Genomic DNA, 16,217 nt, shown 5'->3' with positions numbered 1-16,217 from the left:
GCAACCCAGCGAAGCTAAAGTCACGCTTTAGCAAAAACCCGTGCTTCTCCCAACTTCCCAGTGATTGCTCTGCTTAGTCTACAACACTAAGTATCGATTCGGTGAACGCAAGAGACCACAACCAAAGTCCTTATCCGTAAGGCAAAAGTCCTTTTCCGAAAGGCTAGAGAAGAACCCTGTGACGAGGTTGGTGCTCTCCTCGTCCACAGCGCTTGAAGAAGAAGTCAGGTCAAGGGACTACCCCAACGACTGCACCCCGCGGTGCTGGCACGCCTGCGCAATCACTCACTCAAAAGAGACAGTTTGCAAGCCAACTGGTTTTGGAGCCAAACACCTGGAACTCAATTGGAAATGGCAAATAACTCGTACCTTTCTCTTTCGAATTGTTTTGTTGTTGTTCAGAGAAGAGAAATGCAGAAATTCTGGAGGCAGGAGTAGAGAGTAGAGAGATGATCAAGACTCATTCCCAGTTTAGTTTTGATCTTCACTACTCAACTAGAACAATAAAGCAGTAAAAGTCCCTTTATTAGTGGGCCCAGGCTTTAATTTCATATATAATCCACGGACAGGATCTAATGAGTTGTGTTTGGACGTTCGGATATCAAGTAACAAATCCTGCTCGGAAGGTAAGAATCTTATCCACCTGGACATGACCAAAAAAGCAGATAAACGTCTTCCGACCTCATCCATCTTCATCTTCACTGAAAGTAAAATTTAACATGATGCTACAGTCATGTGATGCTTATCTTGAGGTATTATTTCTGAAAAGTATCAGTTCTTAGATTTTGCTTTCTCAAGTATAAATTTTTCAATGCAACGAAAACACTCTTGAAATTATACTTTGAGTTAATTTTAGGTTTTGAATCACATTCATACCTTTTGAGTGAAAAAGTGGGTCTGGTGACTTCCCGTTAAGGCAACCGGCGCGGTGAGCACCAATGTGTTCCATGATGGGCCGTCAACCGTACATGGAGAAGGGCAAATTGTTCTGAGGCAAGTTGAATCCTTAAAATGGAGATGCTTTACTTGGGAAACAAGTTTGTTTTCCTCTCCATCTCTGCCTCCTTCATTTGTGATGATGTCTTCCATCCGAGAGCAGTTAATTTATACATGAATTCTAGTTTCACTAGACCTTTAATTATGAACAATGGGAACACATATCTCAATCTGGAACAGCTCTCAATTTGGAGCTCTTTTAAGCTTTGAGATGTCAGAATGTTGTTTTGATTCCACACATATTTCAACTAGGATAGATCACTCAATTTCATTTTCTCTAGGCAAAGGGAGTAATGTTGCAGTAGTAGCATAATTTTCTTTGTATTCTAGACCTTCAACGTCAAATTTCTGGCTTCTGCTTCCTTGAAAAGCAATCGTTCTCTTTTAGCTACTGGTAAGGGCCGATTAACTGCAGCAGCTTCCCAGTCCTAGAGTGACGAGCCACAAATATGATGGCTGAAAGGGCTAAAGAATAAGAATTGTCACAGCCTTCTACAAAACAAAATTTCTTTTATTAAGTCGAATCTGTCACAGCATTAACCAACCACATCACATGAAGAGGACCACAATTTGGAGCAACAGATGGCGCATTGGATATGCCAGAATGAGAAAATCTTGAGTATGTAAATTGGGGCTACTTTGGATGACATATGGTTCCTTTGCTAGTGGGCGTTTAGATCCTTAACATTTGCCAAAAAACGCCAAACGACTCCTGGCAATGCACAAGATCAGAAGGTCAGAAAACTTAAAGCATCCATTGGTCATGCGACAAATGATGTCTGATGGCAATAAGATGAAGAAAAATTACAAAACACATAATGAACTCACTTATTTGACTTTCCAGGAAACTAACTAATCTGTAATTTGAAAGTACAGGAATGTGTGTTCTCCTGTTGCTAACAACTGACAGGAACAAATACCATCAAAAAATAAATAAGGAGGCGAGAAAACTGGAACATTTACAATTTCCCAATGGCCCCTAATCCACTAACCAAGAGTGAAACCGTCATGCTGTGCTTAAATGAACCATAGTGCCATCCTCAATCCCAACAGTTCATAACGAATGTAAAAATGAACCGGAACGGTCAAACTCAGAGGTTTGAAAATAATTATTATATTTTCAGTGTTGCTTACCTTCAAAGATTGCACTGCATTTGAAACATGTGAATTTGTTAGCTAAACAATTATTAGACAATTTCTCTATACTTGTGCTGTCAATCTTCTGTGCCTTTGGTTCTTAGCTTTCTTCGTTGAGGTCTTATCAAACAGTAACTAATTAAAGGGTCCTCAGGCGAAGTGGGAACCAATAAACAAATGCATAAATTCCGAGAATTTGTAGAAATGTGAAACAAATTATGCAGCAAAAGATAAACCCACATGGCTGAATACTCATTCAATCACAAAAATGAGAGCTCATCAACATTAACGAAGCGAGTATAAGAAAAAAAACAGAAAAGTATAAAATTTCTGAGAAGACGATATACAGAAATGAGAAGGAACCTTGTAAGATGGATGATTCATGATTTTGACATATAATCTCACACATCACAGAACCGTCCATTTGTCAAGTCGGATCCCATCCATCACCGGCATTGCCGGTTGAGATCCATTGACATTCTATCTCACTACAATGTATTATTAAAAGTTATCAACTTCTAAACACAAATGATAACTACAGCAAGAAACAAGGGTCAAAGAAATATTACAGAAGAGTTTCATTATTTAGAAATGGAAAGTGCTCTCTGTTCTGAAATATATGCACTCACTCAATCACAATCCATAAACTCTAGACTCTGAACCACATAATATAAAGCATTTGAATATGTGACCAAACGACCGAGCATCTGCACATAGAGATTATGTGACAAGAACCTTCATTCACACAAGTCAAAATATTCACACCTTAGTAATGCAACAGAGAAAAGTTCAATCATTATAAGTGAAACTTGTCAAAATTCTTGATTTGTGCCTTCGGTAATGTGGAAACTCTCAATGTAATTTGGGCTGAGATTAGTAATTGCAGAAAATGAGAGGAGAGAGTTGGTGAAGTTGCTACGCTCATCAATATCAGTTCTTTTCTTACTATCAGTCTGACTAAATGGTGGAGATACTGACTGGAACCATCAGACTTGAAGGATGTAGTGCTGGCTGCACATGTTGTCTCAGCATATGCAGACTACTCCTAATGGGTCCAACAACCTATTTTTAAGGGTATAAATTCTGCACTAAAAAGGAAATTTTACATGATGAAAAGGCACCTATAGGGATCTAATTGACACTTTAACCTTCCTTTCAGTATGGAAAGTACCCAATGCCTTAAGGATGCCGTTTAGAGGTTAGGGTTTAGGGCATTGGAAAGTACAGAGACATCTACCTAAACCTTGTGTGTGCACTTGAAAACATAAAACATGTGTATCGATCTTTTCACAGACTCTAAAACATTTTTAACCATAATGCATGCCTAAACCCTTAAAAAATTTCCGAACAGAGGTTGCATGTCTGTTTTTCAGAGATGAGTGCAAACCATCACTAAATTCTATAGCAAGATATTACACGGAAGCCAATTTCCCTCGTCTTGACATGTAGATAAGATCTAGATTTATGACTCAAAGGCATTACAGGGAATATTTCATGGAGGTTCTTTTTCTCTTAAATTTCAAGACTATTAATAAAGGAAAAAACGTACTCCCAAGACAAACATCAAAGGGAGACAGATGATTAAGTAAATTGGTCCTGAACACTGAGCTTAAAAGGATTTGCATCCTCACTACCCTGATGCAATAATAAACGGTCTATACTACTTCAGTCCACGAATAGAAATGAGACACCTAGCACTAAGAATACAAGAGTGAAGTATATGAAGGTGAGCACTAACAATAGTACACAAAACAAACAGGATACTAGAAAGTATCAACGACGTGTTCTACATAACTGAAAAGTGTGTCCTAATGAATGTGACTTGATAGGATCAACATAGTCTCTTCCACATGGATCCTTAAGACTCCTAATGTAGATGGGGCACTACCTCTTTTAACATTTCCACAAGCTAAATGTAGTATAGTAGAGCCAGTTTTTGGAGCTGAACTATTTGGATACATCAGACTCATGAGTTGTGGCAGATTTTGGAGCTTCAATGTGATCAATTGAGGAAAGTTCATGTTATAATTTTTTTTGCTGATTGCCATGGTACATGATATTTGGCAAAAGAAAATAGAAGAAGTAAACATCCAATCGTTTTAATCGCAGTAACTGATAATACCAAAGAGATGATAATACCAGCAAGAAAATTAAAAATAGCTGCAAATACCAGCAAACAAGACATACTCCTCATTTTCTATCTCCAAGGCCACAATTGTTGAGAGTTCAAAAGGTCAGGCTTATTGAGTTCAAAGTGCAATTCAGCCTAATGATCACAAATTTTCGATAAACACATTTGATTTACCACTTGTCTTTTTCTTTCTCAGCTATTCATTCCCCATACAATCTACTTTGATATGGTCCACATATGTATGACTCCATAACCAATCACAACCCAGTTCAAGTAACCAAATTTGAAGCAAAACCCACAAATCCAAACACAGAAAGACTAAAAAAGTGATACCTTGACAGAAATGGTTCCAGCTAAAGCATCAAGGTCTTCAAGCAGTTTCCCAATTCGGACCTCATTCCAAGGATCCCTGTACTGCTCCCTCAGTATAAAATCAGCAGAGAAATTGTAGAGAATTGTAGTCCTGCTCTGAGACGGAGTCTTGTTCAGCAATTCGCTCTGCGGAGGAGCGTCTGCTGGTGGGTCCAAGAGCCTCTCGAACATGTGAGACCTCGCTTCCCACAGTGCCTGGGTCACCGGCGAGTGGAACATTCCGGGCCACAAGCTGATGGGCTTCCGGGTCAAAGAGTCCGACCCGAAAGCGGGGAGGGTTGCCACTACCGGAATGGTGGTGTTGGAATTGGAATTGGAAGGAGATGAATTTGGGTCCATGATGGAGTTCTTGGAATTTTGATTTCTGGGGAATCAGGGGATACAGTTTATGGAATTGACTTGATTCTGTTTTGGTAGTTTAAGATTTGGTCAAGTACTAATTATGGTTTTGCGGCCTCCGTAAATATGGGGGCTAAGGCTATACACGTTTCTGGCCTATTGACTCTTCCTGTCTACGACGCTATGTAACGAATAACGATATTGACCCATATCACATGCTGCCTTATTTCTTTAGTAATGTCATCTTTAAACATGTTACAATTAGTTTTGTTAGTTGGATTTCAATTGATGACAGAAGGCTATCGTTGGATGAACAGTATAAGGCCTTAAGTGTTGGGACGATTTTGCCTCTTATTTCTAGTCTCTTCAACTGTTTTGCCCCTCCATGGCTTGGTTGCGTGGCTTGCAGAGTGGATCTTCTCGCTGTTTGGGAGAGAGAGAGAGAGAGAGAGAGAGAAGATGGAGATTCTGGGTTGCGCATCTTCCAGCTCCGGTGACGACTAATTGAATTTCTTGGTAATTGATAGTGAGGTTCTCCAAAATTGAATCTTGATTTTCCTAATTGGTTGAATTTTGATTTTCTTTTTTCAATTTCTTGATGATTAGTCAAGTAGTTTGGTTGTGGTGGTTCTTCGAAATTCAATATTGAATTGAATCAGTTGATGTGTGTATATGTTGGATATAATCATTATCTACTGTGGTCATGTTTATTGATTATGATGAATATGGGTTGGAAATTTCATATTCTAAATTTTTGTAAATTTTGCTGTGAGATTTAATTCTGTAATTACTTCACTCCCTTTTGGCTGCTATCTCTTTAACTTAAAGACTGGAATATTTACAAAATTGATGCTTTAGTTTCTTCTTCCCCGTCTTCTAGACCATTTGCTTGCCCTTTTTTTGGGTGTGGCAATGAAGATTTTTCTATGTAGGTGGAGTCGTATTTGCGCATAATTGGAGAGCCAAAGCTTTAGTCTGTATTTCGTCAGGTATGCTCTGTCCTCTCAATTCTCTTCATCCTATTTTGCTTTTATGTAGAAGTTTATGAAAGAATATTGTTGATATATTAACGTTTAGTTGTGATTACAGGTCATTTGCTGGGTTTTGGGGGAATATGGAACTGCTAATGGAAAGCATTCTGCTTCATATATCACTGGAGAGAAGGGAAATTGTATAGTTAATGAACAATTGGAAGGAATATGTTCAAGCCATGAGAATCTCGCCTGTCTTTCCTGAGAACCGTTTAAAAATTGGTCAAGAGCTTACCAGGGGTCTTGGTGCTGGTGGAAACCCATGCCAGATGTTGGTGTGAATGCTGTCAAACAAAGCCTAAAATCATAGAAGAAGCACTATATGGGTCAGACATGGTATTCGTTATGGTAAGCTCAAATTATGTTCCCTTGTTCTTTGTTCCCAACCTTAGCCCCTTTGAGATATTATCAGACTTATTTTAGCCATTCTGCATTTGACGTTGAATTACATGCAGGCTAGAATGGGTGGAGGAATTCACATTGGTGTTGCTCCGGTAGTTGCAGGTGTTGCAAAATCAATGGGAAACTTCAAGTATCCTTTTCTGACTATGGTTGTAATGAGATAATTCGGAATATGAGGGTATTACGTTTGGATTTGATTTTACAGCATTTTAGAATTTGATCTCAGCTATGTAAAGTCATTGACATTTTAAGAATATATTGGCTGATGAGAGGTTCAAAGAGATTATGAATGAATTACCATCTCACATTAGGTTATAAACATGAATTCAGGAAAAAAAAAACATAACCCCGCAGCATTGAGTGGGCGAGTTGCCTAGTTACCTATTTTAAACCTCTAAATCCTTATGAATAGTAATTTGCCCTGCTGCTTTGCCCATATTTTGCTCATTACCCTTGCCACCTGTTGATCTGTTGAGCCACCACCTAATTACTTTGAGCGATGGCGGGTCGCCCCTTCTCTGCTGCGCAGAAGAGACAGGAGCTGAAAGAGAGACGTTGTTTGCCTGGCAGAAAGAGAGTTGAAGAGGTGGATTGATAGAGGGCGACATACGCAGAGGTTGTATTCGTTTTGCCCAGGTACAGTAGCTTTTTTTCAAAGAATTTCTTTAAAGTCATTCTCAATCTGTGCATGTCACTGATTTTGGGTTTGAGTAATGCAGGCGTTGTTGAGATTGTTATTCATTTTGAAGCTTATGGATTTTCAGGGAGGATGAGCATAGTATCAAAAGAAATTGACTGAGGAATGTGCAACCAATAATTTTCCTTAATCTGTTTCAGTTTTTGCTAAATTCTGTCATTTCAAGTGTTTTCTGAAATCTAACTCACTCAATTTAATGCCTTTTATGTTATTCTTTAGGTGAGACAGAGATGATTGTTCCTCTTCTTTGCTACAGAAATTGAGCCGCTGGAGGTATTATATATGCTATCATGCAGTAGTTTGATGGCATGCTACTCAAGCATAGCTTCTAATACTTTCCATTTACTTTTTCTCAGATTCTCCATCCTTTGAATTATTTGGGTTTATAGTTGCTGTTGTCTGTAACTATAATGGTTACAGACTACAGCGATTCCATGTTATTCTGTGATTGTATGGAATTACAGACATGTGATTCACTGATTCTCCATCCTTTCAATTATAGTTGTTGTAGTATGTAACTATAAACCTATTGTATATCGACAAAATTGTATTTTCCTCTATGCATACTATGAAGGGAATCCTGGAAATGCAATAGCTTGAACACGGCTTAGTGTACTGGAGTATCATTAAAATGAGATGTATTGTTTGACATATATTACCTAGAACCCCCACTTATTTTCGAAACAAAAAGAAATTGAAATGGTTGATTGCTTTTGGGGTCTGTTAGTGAATGCGAAAGTAGTTAAGATTGTTTAGATTTTAGGTCGTATTATTGGAAATTAGGAATGTGTTTTCAGAACTCATTGCCTAAGATAGCTCTTTATGTGAGTGAACAGATTTTTTTGGGGGGGGTGGACAAATTCTTTCTTATGTAATAGGTTTAGTTAACTCAGCGAATGCTTCAGAGTTCTGATGGTGTACAGGGTTTGCTCAATACATAGTATGAACGTGTTTGCTTTAACTACTAAAGCTTAAAGATATAGATAGAAACAAAAATTGATTGCTTATCTATAACTATCAACTATGTTTATTTTCCACTCTTTTAATTTCACTTTTGAACAGAACCTCTCTTCTATTTTTTCCCCCTTTTGCATGTGCGCAGTTGCAACTACTATGTTATATATACATATGTGTGTGTGTGTGTATCTATATATATATATGAATAGCAGAGCTCTGCACAAAGCTATTGGGTGCGGTCTTGGTTTCAGGTACTTTGATTAGCAATGGTACTTCGAATCTATGACAACTCCAATAACAAATAACCATGACCCTTTTGCATTTTCTTGAACCTGTGACCAGTTCCTCTTATTCTGTTTATGTTTATACTTAAAATAACTGCTTACCAAACATGACTTCCCTGTTGCTGTTTCATGGTCCAAAATTCAAGTATATTAATCTATTTGAACAGCTCTAGAGTCTCAATTTTAGCTGCATGAGTTCTATTTGAATAGCATTCTCCATTCACAACCTGCTGATTGTTTTTACAAACACAGACCGCAATGCTACTCATTTGTATTTTATGAATTTTTGTGTGCATCTTCTCTCTTTGGCCTGGAACTTGAACTTTTAATTGAAAATCTCTTGGGTTGTGAGATAAAAAAAGAAAAAAAGATTTTTCTTTTTGTAAGTGTATACCATGATTCTTCTGTCTATCTCTGATTCATTGCTTTTGATTATGGGAAATGGGTATTTGGTGAATTGGTTTTTGGTTACAGTTAGAAATCAGGTATTGAGATTCCTGGGTTTTGTTGTCTTTATTCACTGTGGCCTTTGGGTTCTAGCTCAACTCTTAAAAGGTTTTTCAAATTAATGCTGCAGTGATGCATGTTTGATATAATAAATCCCTGTATTGATTCTGAGGGTTCTTATTGCAGGTTTCATTTGCAGTAGTTGTAATTATTTCTTATATCAATGCTGTGATTTGGTGTTGAAGCATCTTTCAGTCATGCAAAAACAAAGGTATGCCGCTACTCTATTAATATGCATCAGCTGATCTGATATCAGATTGAGAATAGGATTATTGAGTCCCTGCGTAAAATAAAATTGACAGGGTTTTTTGTGGTTTATTGGATTCCCCACAATCCAGGCTGAGGGACTTACAGTGGAGGTGATACTTTAAACCGTGAAAATAGGGTGTTACTTGATCATTGGACGTTGGAAAAGATGAGGGATGCTGAACGCCTCAATGAGGTACTTTGTATCAGTGTTATCAACTGAAATTATGTGTTTGATAGTAGTAGGTTTTTGCTGCTTAAGGTGTGATATATATTAACCTTAGTTGATGGTTCTTGATACCTCCGAATTTTTGTATTGGATGACTATGCCAATCTATGCTTTATTGCATACATAATCGTGCCATTACAAATTTGAGCATCGCAAATGAATAACAGTGCTTTACTTTGTAGGCATGGGGTTTGACCCTTTTTCACCAGTATTTATAATTATTTGACATAAAGCCTCTAGAAACCAAACCTAAGTGTATCAAAGTGGTTATTGAACCTTTCAAAAAAAAAAAAGTGGTTATTGAAAGAGGCCCTTACTGTCATTGTTTCTCATAACATGGGACATCTTGGAGTTCTAATTTCTCAATTAAAACACATATGTTTTTTTCTTTAAGTTTATATTGTTTTTAAATCTGCCCTATTTTGAATAAATTTCGGGATGAAATGAAGCAGCTAGCTAAGATTGAGATATATAAAATGTAGCAAATTTCCTGCTCTTTGTAACCAGTGGTAAGGCATTATCAATTTTGCTAACTAGAACGATTTTGAAAATAGTTAGATTCTTTCTTACAACAGTTGATGAGATAATAGAGAGATAGCATTGGTTGAGCGAAGACTATATTTTAGTTTTGAGCAACTAGGAATGAGTACATTTGGCTGGCACAATCAACATATTGTGTTGGACATGCAAAGTTGTGTCCACGTTGTTCATAATGAATTACTGTTTGTCAGCTCTGTTTTTGTTCTTTGTATATCTCCAGATTCTGTACTAATTATGCTTGCTCGTGCAGGGTGACATTGTCTTTGCATCTGTTATGGCAACTCTTGGACTGCAAATATTGCTCGAGTCTGCTTGAGAACTGATCTCAAAGGTAAGCGATCCATTTGTTTTCCCTACTCCAACCTGAAAATTGAAGCCGAACGATCTCTAGATTTCGGACTCTGATTCTGTTGGTTTTGTGGAATGTATTGCTGATATGCTCCCTTTTAACTGGCTTCTTAGAGGTTCCAATTTGGCATATTGTAAAGATTTCTGTGGAGGCATATCCATAGATTTTCACTGTTATTGTATCACCTGAATTAGCAAATCATAAGAGTTAAAAACTGGAATGCTAAGTTCTGTTATTCTATATATTCAGTAGTTCGGTCAGACGTATCTTACTTCCTGTATCCTTCATTGGCTACAGTCCCGACCAGAAATGGATGATGGGCAGGAGAAGTGGAAGATGGTCTACTGTCACAGTAGTGAAGTTTCTCCACATGGTCTACTGTCAAAGATTTAAAAATGAAATTGTACGGGCAAAGGTGAATTTCATTGAATTTTGAAGATAACAGTATTGACAAGGCAGGGTGAATTAGTAGCTGGGCTAAAATGTTGTCTGTTGAAAAATTGGGAAAAAACCGAAAGAATGCGAAAAGAGTCCACATACTCTTTCGATAAATGATCGTATCAAACTATCAATGAGCATCTCCAAAAGGCTAAATTTAAGTATCAAGTTTTTAAGTTTGGTTTTATATTTTGGCTAATTGTTGTAGTTAAACATATATCATACCCGCAACATCGCGCAGGGGTTGATGCCTAGTTACCTACTATTTTCATATCAAAGTTGATACCAATTATCTTCTACAATACTATTTTGTCCACAGCAACTGTGACCAGAAAGAGTGGTGTGGGGGTAAAGATTTTCTACTCAAGTTTGCCTATTTTCTACTTGAGAGTGGTGTCGACAAATAGCAGCCTACCTTATTTTATTACAAGAAAAGAAAAAAAAAAGTTAAATCTTCATATAGTAGGATTATTATGAAATGCAATTTTTGTGTTAATAAATGTTTGAGCAGTTTCATATTACCAGTATTATTCCTCCATTAGCTACTTAAGTACTTCCATAGTTCCCTCCAAATTTTCACCAAATTGTCTCACTGGTATGTGCATGCACTTACAATAATTAATTTTGTAAGATATAACACAATCATGTCCACGAAGTTGTCGAAATATACTTAAAAGTTTTGAGAATGCAATAGGATTGACACTTTGAATAGTAGATCCTCGTCTTCGAGTGGTACAATACTCATAAATACGTTTGTATATTTAACTACTGTCGTGTTTTATTTCATGACTTTGATACATTTAGTCATTTAGACATACAAGAATATGTGCATTTACTTTAACTAACCTGTAAATTTCACAAACGCATTGAAGAAGGAAAGACAAATGAAACACAACACAACTACAAGAAGACACATAATTATGTAGTTCACCTCGAATTTGGCTATGTCCACCACAATGAATATCCAAATCACTAAAACAAAAGAAGCAGGAAAAGATTACAACACAACTACTTCTTGTTGTTTCCAAATACACACAAGGATTCAAACTACAAGAACAGTCGTTTTTTTCTTATCTTTTCTACTCATCACTCAACTAGATTAAACAAGTGTCTGTCGCCACCGCTCCCCAGGCTGAAGTGAGCTCGAGCGGAAAATGCGGCAGACATAAAGAACATCCCAACCGACTTGTACCAAGCCACTCCTAGATTAACTTCTCCACGAGCAGAAATGCACTGCGTCCAGATCTGCAAAATTTGATTCACATTGAAACATATTACACATTTATCCTGATGCTCGGTCAAAACACATATGATATAGGACTGTACAGCAGTAGAATTGCAATTGCATACCTGATCAGCTTTCTTTCTTGCTATCATTCAGCTCCTGCTTGAGATTCTCACCAGAATCAGAGACATATATCCACACTGCCCGTGCTATGCTGAGGGATCCTGAACAGAAGTTGTTCATTTTGTTGCAATTGCTAATACCGATCTCTCTCACTAGTGGCCAATTAAAAGTATATTTGCCTTGCGAAAAGTTTCCAAGATTGGGTAGATCCAAAAGAATCAAAGAAGATAGCTGAGGGAGCATGCTTTCATCCTCTGTTTCTTCACCCTCATCTGCTGCGACTATTGCTTCGATCTTCTCGCAAGATATTATAACTAGACGTTCGAGCTTGACAAGACCTCTGGCAATCGAAGGAGCGAGCAGGTATCTCAAACTGCCACAAGATCTAACATGTAGTTCAGTTAAATTCTGAAAGCCCTGACAAGATTGTTTGAAATCCATGATATCATTTATTTGCATCCCTTGATCAGATTGGGAAATATTTGAATCTATTTTGTCTGACTGAGAAATTGAAGCATTCCCTTCATTGACGGTCAATCTTCCGACTTCAAAAATCTCTTCCAGTGAAGAACAGTTGAATACCCATATGGTCTCCAATCTCTGCAATCTATTTCGCATTTGTGTTGGTACCAAATGCAATAGTTTGTCACAATCCTCGACAGTGAGCCTTCTTAATTCAGAGAAGGAGTTGGGTGAAAGTCGGCTATTCCATATCTCTTTCCAGTTGCCCAGACGGCTAATTGTCAGGTATTCCAAGACGGGAAAGACAACCTGCAAATACATTGAGATCTGTTATTAATATAGTACTATCTCCCAAAAATTACTTGCTCGCTTACGTTGTCCAACCATTTGTTCTTATAGTTTTACATCACAGCAACAACAATACATATATATTTGGGAATTCCTTTTTTGGGTCCTATGAAATTTACTTCCAAAGATGTGACAAAGTACAACTTTTCTAAAAGGAAAAATACCTTGGGGTCAGACAAAAGTGAATGTTCAACGGCCAAACTATTGGGATAGAGACTGCTGCCTTCCAGTTGCCTTTCCATCCCCTTACAAGTACTTCTGCTCATTCCAGTGAAGCTTGGTAGACCTTCAAGTTTCAACCGCCTCAAACTAAGGAAGTTGATCTCTTTGACATGATGTCCCGATCCTTCCAAGGCAAAAATTGCCTCCAATGACTGGCAATCCTGTAAAGTTAGGCTTTCTAGTTTCTGAAGCAACCCCAGTGCCAGGTCACCATGAAAGACGGGAAAGACGCTTCGTGGAGTATCTTGCTTAAGAGTCATGTCAATCAGATATTCCACAGAATCAGAGTCTTTGAGGGTAAGTGACTCCAAGTTTGCACAGCAGTTTACATCTAAGACATTGTGAGGGTCAGTCAAATTCTTCATTTTTAACTCGAGCTGGTTAGTTTTCTTTAACAACAAACCGATTCCAGTATCCGCAAGAGAGCTTGTTTCAAGATCATGAACTCTCAAGTAGTTACCCTTTAAGTCCTCCAAGTCTTCATGCTCATCCCATCCAATAGAGATCTTAAATCTTTCAAGCTTATGAAATAGCTTACTGGTTCGCAGAATGTCAATTGGTGGTAAAACCACTTCTAAAGTAGTCAAACGGGACAAGGAAAGTAGCTCTGAAAGTAATCCAACTCTCCAGTCCATAGAGTTGGCCCAACTTGTGAGATGGTCGTAGTTTCCCCGTAAACCTCGAACATACTTTGCGAACAGATCTCCAAGGTTGTTGAGTTCCTCTGGTTCACTTCTTTCCTTATCCTCCTCCGGTTGAGAGACCTGATCAGTTGTTGTTTCTGTTGAGGCTAGTTTCTCAACCGCCAACCTGTTGAATTTCTTCCACATGTTGACTTCTTCTGGTTGGGCATCAACCTCCAATTGAGAGATCCAATTGATTGTTTCTGTTGAGCCCAGTTTCTCAACCACCCAATCGTTAAAGCTATTCCCCATGTACAATTCTTCTAGACGAGATAAACTCGATATAACACCTGGTGATATTACTTTAAGCTCTGTACATCCTGTCAACTTTAACAACCTCAGATTAGATAAATTTTTGAATGTATCAGGCAACTGTTTGACGTCATGCAAATAGAGTATCATGAGTGACCGTAGCTCTCCAATGACATCAATATTGAGATGGCAATCCAATAGAATGAGTGTTTGAAGATTCTTCGGAAGTGAAAGGGATGGGAGGATTGAACGCCCGATCAGTAAAACCTTGAGATTTTCCATTCCATCGAAAATTGTGGCTGGCAGCTCCAGTTCAATTCTATCTGTGGGTCCCAACACTAAAAGCTCAGTAGTACTCATATCGGCTCTCAGTGAACTACTCTCGAGCCAATGCTTCAATTCCTTTTCTTTTCTTAACATAAATCTCCTTTCAAGCTTATCACTCTTCTTTTGTGCTAACTCTTTGGAGGCTATATACACGGCTACGTCACGCACCACATCATGCATTCTAAACCAATCTTTCTCATCGCCGTCTAACAACAAAGAACGACATTTGAGTGTTTCAACCACTGTTATTACGTAATCCCTTGCTCCAGATATTGAATCAATGTCTTTAAAAAGTCCAAGCCCAATCGCAAACATAACCAACCATTCAATTGGAAACTCTTCACTTTCTGGAAATATGCAACACAGCAAAAAACATGATTTGGCTTCCTCGCTTGGTAGACATTCATAACTGAACTCTATTTTTCCGTACACACGCTCTATAACTCCTGGAACATCTTTTGGGCAAGCCATTCTTAGTTGTCTAAGTGCATTTCTCCATACTGGAATTTTTTCATCTTGTAGTGCCCTTCCAACAGTAGAAATTGCAACCGGTAAGCCATCACATTCATCCAGAACCTGCTCTGCTATAGAACGCAGCTCGGAATCGGATTCAATGGAACATCCTGCTACCTTCTTAAACAAACTCCAGGCATCATGTTTTAGCAAACTACCAATGAGGAAATTCTTTTTGGTTTTCATCTCTTTAAAGATATCTTGATTCCGTGATGATACCAGAAGTTTGCAACTTTTTGGATCCCGGGAAATTGGAATTCCTAGTTCCCACAGATCTAGTTGTCCCCAAACATTGTCCAATATTACAAGGACCTTTTTCGTCTCCATTGATAATCTTTCTCGTAACTTGGCTGCTCGGTCATCACCTTTTTCAAGTTTCAGACCTAGAGCTTGAGCAATTTTTTCTTGGATTTTGATCAAGTCAGGTTCTTGAGTAAACTCTGCAATTGCAACATCATCAAATAGATCTACTTCACTCGCTTTTGCACCAATTTCCATCACCAAGGTTGTTTTGCCAACTCCCCCCATCCCACATATTACAATGGGGTTGGATTCATCATCTGTCAGAGCATCCATTACATCTCTGATGACTGAGATTCTTGATCTAAACTCAACAGGTCTTGCTCTGGGAGTGGATTGTAATAACAATTTGAAATTGCTCTGAGTACCCATTTCACGGTTTTCACCAAACACATCTGATAGTTGTGAAATCAAAATGATCTTGCAGCTTTTCTTGATATCAACACGAGAAATTCCAATTGCATCCAAATCCGGTATTCCACAGACATCAGTCAGTATTACAAGAATCCTCTTAGAATCAGATGCCTGTAAAACAGCACGTAGCCTCTCTGCCCGTTCAACCAAACTCTCATTCTCCAATTTCAGGTCTAGCATTTCTGCAATTTCACCTTGTATTCGTTTCAAGTCTGGACCCTGGGAGACAACTGCCATCGCAACCTCTTCAAAGAACTTTTTTTGTTTCATTCTTTTCATGAACTCTTTAGTTGTTACTGTATCTATCTCTCTGATTGTCCCAGAAATGCCAATCATGCTGATCTTGTCATCTTGCAGAGCCGTCAAGAGATCCTTTGTATAAGGCAACCTATATTTCAGACGCCCAGAGAGATCCATAGGTGCAGTTGGTTTAGCAGGATCGGATGTTCCTGAGGAGGAGCTAGCCCCTCCATGGGGCTTCGCCGGTGCCTCAGTGGAATCCTCAAAATATTGCATGGCTGGAAAATCAATCTTCTGCGCACGAGCAGGGCATGATATTGTCCCGAAATCTCCTTCTGTAAGTAGGACATCTACCTTTGGAGCCATCTTCTTTGCTTTCCTACTCAAGGAAAGACGGACCTTCAGATTTGGACACCACCCATTGGAGCTGCAGCATGTTGTTGCCTTGGCTAC

General features: G+C 38.3%; 2 protein-coding genes and 1 long non-coding RNA gene across 9 annotated transcripts; 1 reads left to right on the top strand and 2 right to left on the bottom strand.

The window, feature by feature from the left end:
- Window positions 1-1,162: 1,162 nt before the first annotated feature.
- On the bottom strand, window positions 1,163-5,130 carry LOC133735204 (acyl-coenzyme A thioesterase 2, chloroplastic-like). 2 transcript variants are annotated; one of them, XM_062162611.1, is made up of 2 exons: window positions 4,598-5,130; window positions 1,163-1,708 (listed from the first exon to the last, which is right to left on the bottom strand). In XM_062162611.1, exons 1-2 carry the CDS (start codon window positions 4,973-4,975, stop codon window positions 1,670-1,672), a joined length of 417 nt encoding a protein of 138 aa, XP_062018595.1. In that variant the 5' UTR covers window positions 4,976-5,130; the 3' UTR covers window positions 1,163-1,669. The 2 variants fall into 2 exon arrangements, with proteins under 2 accessions (XP_062018595.1, XP_062018596.1); XM_062162612.1 differs by lacking the exon at window positions 1,163-1,708 and adding an exon at window positions 1,730-2,144.
- Window positions 5,131-5,274: 144 nt separating this feature from the next.
- On the top strand, window positions 5,275-10,837 carry LOC133735305 (uncharacterized). Of its 6 annotated transcripts, XR_009858917.1 has the most exons (10): window positions 5,282-5,491; window positions 5,908-5,964; window positions 6,065-6,354; window positions 6,462-6,538; window positions 6,821-7,044; window positions 7,128-7,378; window positions 8,980-9,064; window positions 9,192-9,295; window positions 10,119-10,199; window positions 10,515-10,835. It is a non-coding gene; the product is annotated as an uncharacterized LOC133735305 (long non-coding RNA). The 6 variants fall into 6 exon arrangements; XR_009858920.1 differs by having other exon boundaries at window positions 5,275-5,491; window positions 6,462-7,044; window positions 7,173-7,378; window positions 10,515-10,836; XR_009858918.1 differs by having other exon boundaries at window positions 5,275-5,491; window positions 6,462-7,044; window positions 9,156-9,295; window positions 10,515-10,836.
- A 755-nt stretch (window positions 10,838-11,592) lies between these two features.
- LOC133735666 (disease resistance protein At4g27190-like) lies at window positions 11,593-16,202 on the bottom strand. The gene is made up of 3 exons (XM_062163061.1): window positions 12,978-16,202; window positions 12,006-12,774; window positions 11,593-11,900 (listed from the first exon to the last, which is right to left on the bottom strand). The coding sequence occupies exons 1-2, from the start codon at window positions 16,128-16,130 to the stop codon at window positions 12,010-12,012; spliced, it is 3,918 nt and encodes a 1,305-aa protein (XP_062019045.1). The 5' UTR covers window positions 16,131-16,202; the 3' UTR covers window positions 11,593-11,900; window positions 12,006-12,009.
- Window positions 16,203-16,217: the final 15 nt, after the last annotated feature.

Source organism: Rosa rugosa, chromosome 3 (assembly GCF_958449725.1).
Source record: "Rosa rugosa chromosome 3, drRosRugo1.1, whole genome shotgun sequence".
Taxonomy (NCBI): domain Eukaryota; kingdom Viridiplantae; phylum Streptophyta; class Magnoliopsida; order Rosales; family Rosaceae; genus Rosa; species Rosa rugosa.
This window is presented reverse-complemented; position numbering and strand designations above follow the sequence as displayed.

Coding starts and splice junctions, on each gene's coding strand:
- LOC133735204 (XM_062162611.1), bottom strand. CDS start 4,975: ATGGACCCAAATTCATCTCCTTCCAATTCCAATTCCAACACCACCATT. Junction 1,709..4,597: donor CTGGAACCATTTCTGTCAAG/GTATCACTTTTT, acceptor GTGCATTGCCAG/GAGTCGTTTGGCGTTTTTTG.
- LOC133735666 (XM_062163061.1), bottom strand. CDS start 16,130: ATGGCTCCAAAGGTAGATGTCCTACTTACAGAAGGAGATTTCGGGACA. Junction 12,775..12,977: donor CACTTTTGTCTGACCCCAAG/GTATTTTTCCTT, acceptor ATGTATTTGCAG/GTTGTCTTTCCCGTCTTGGA.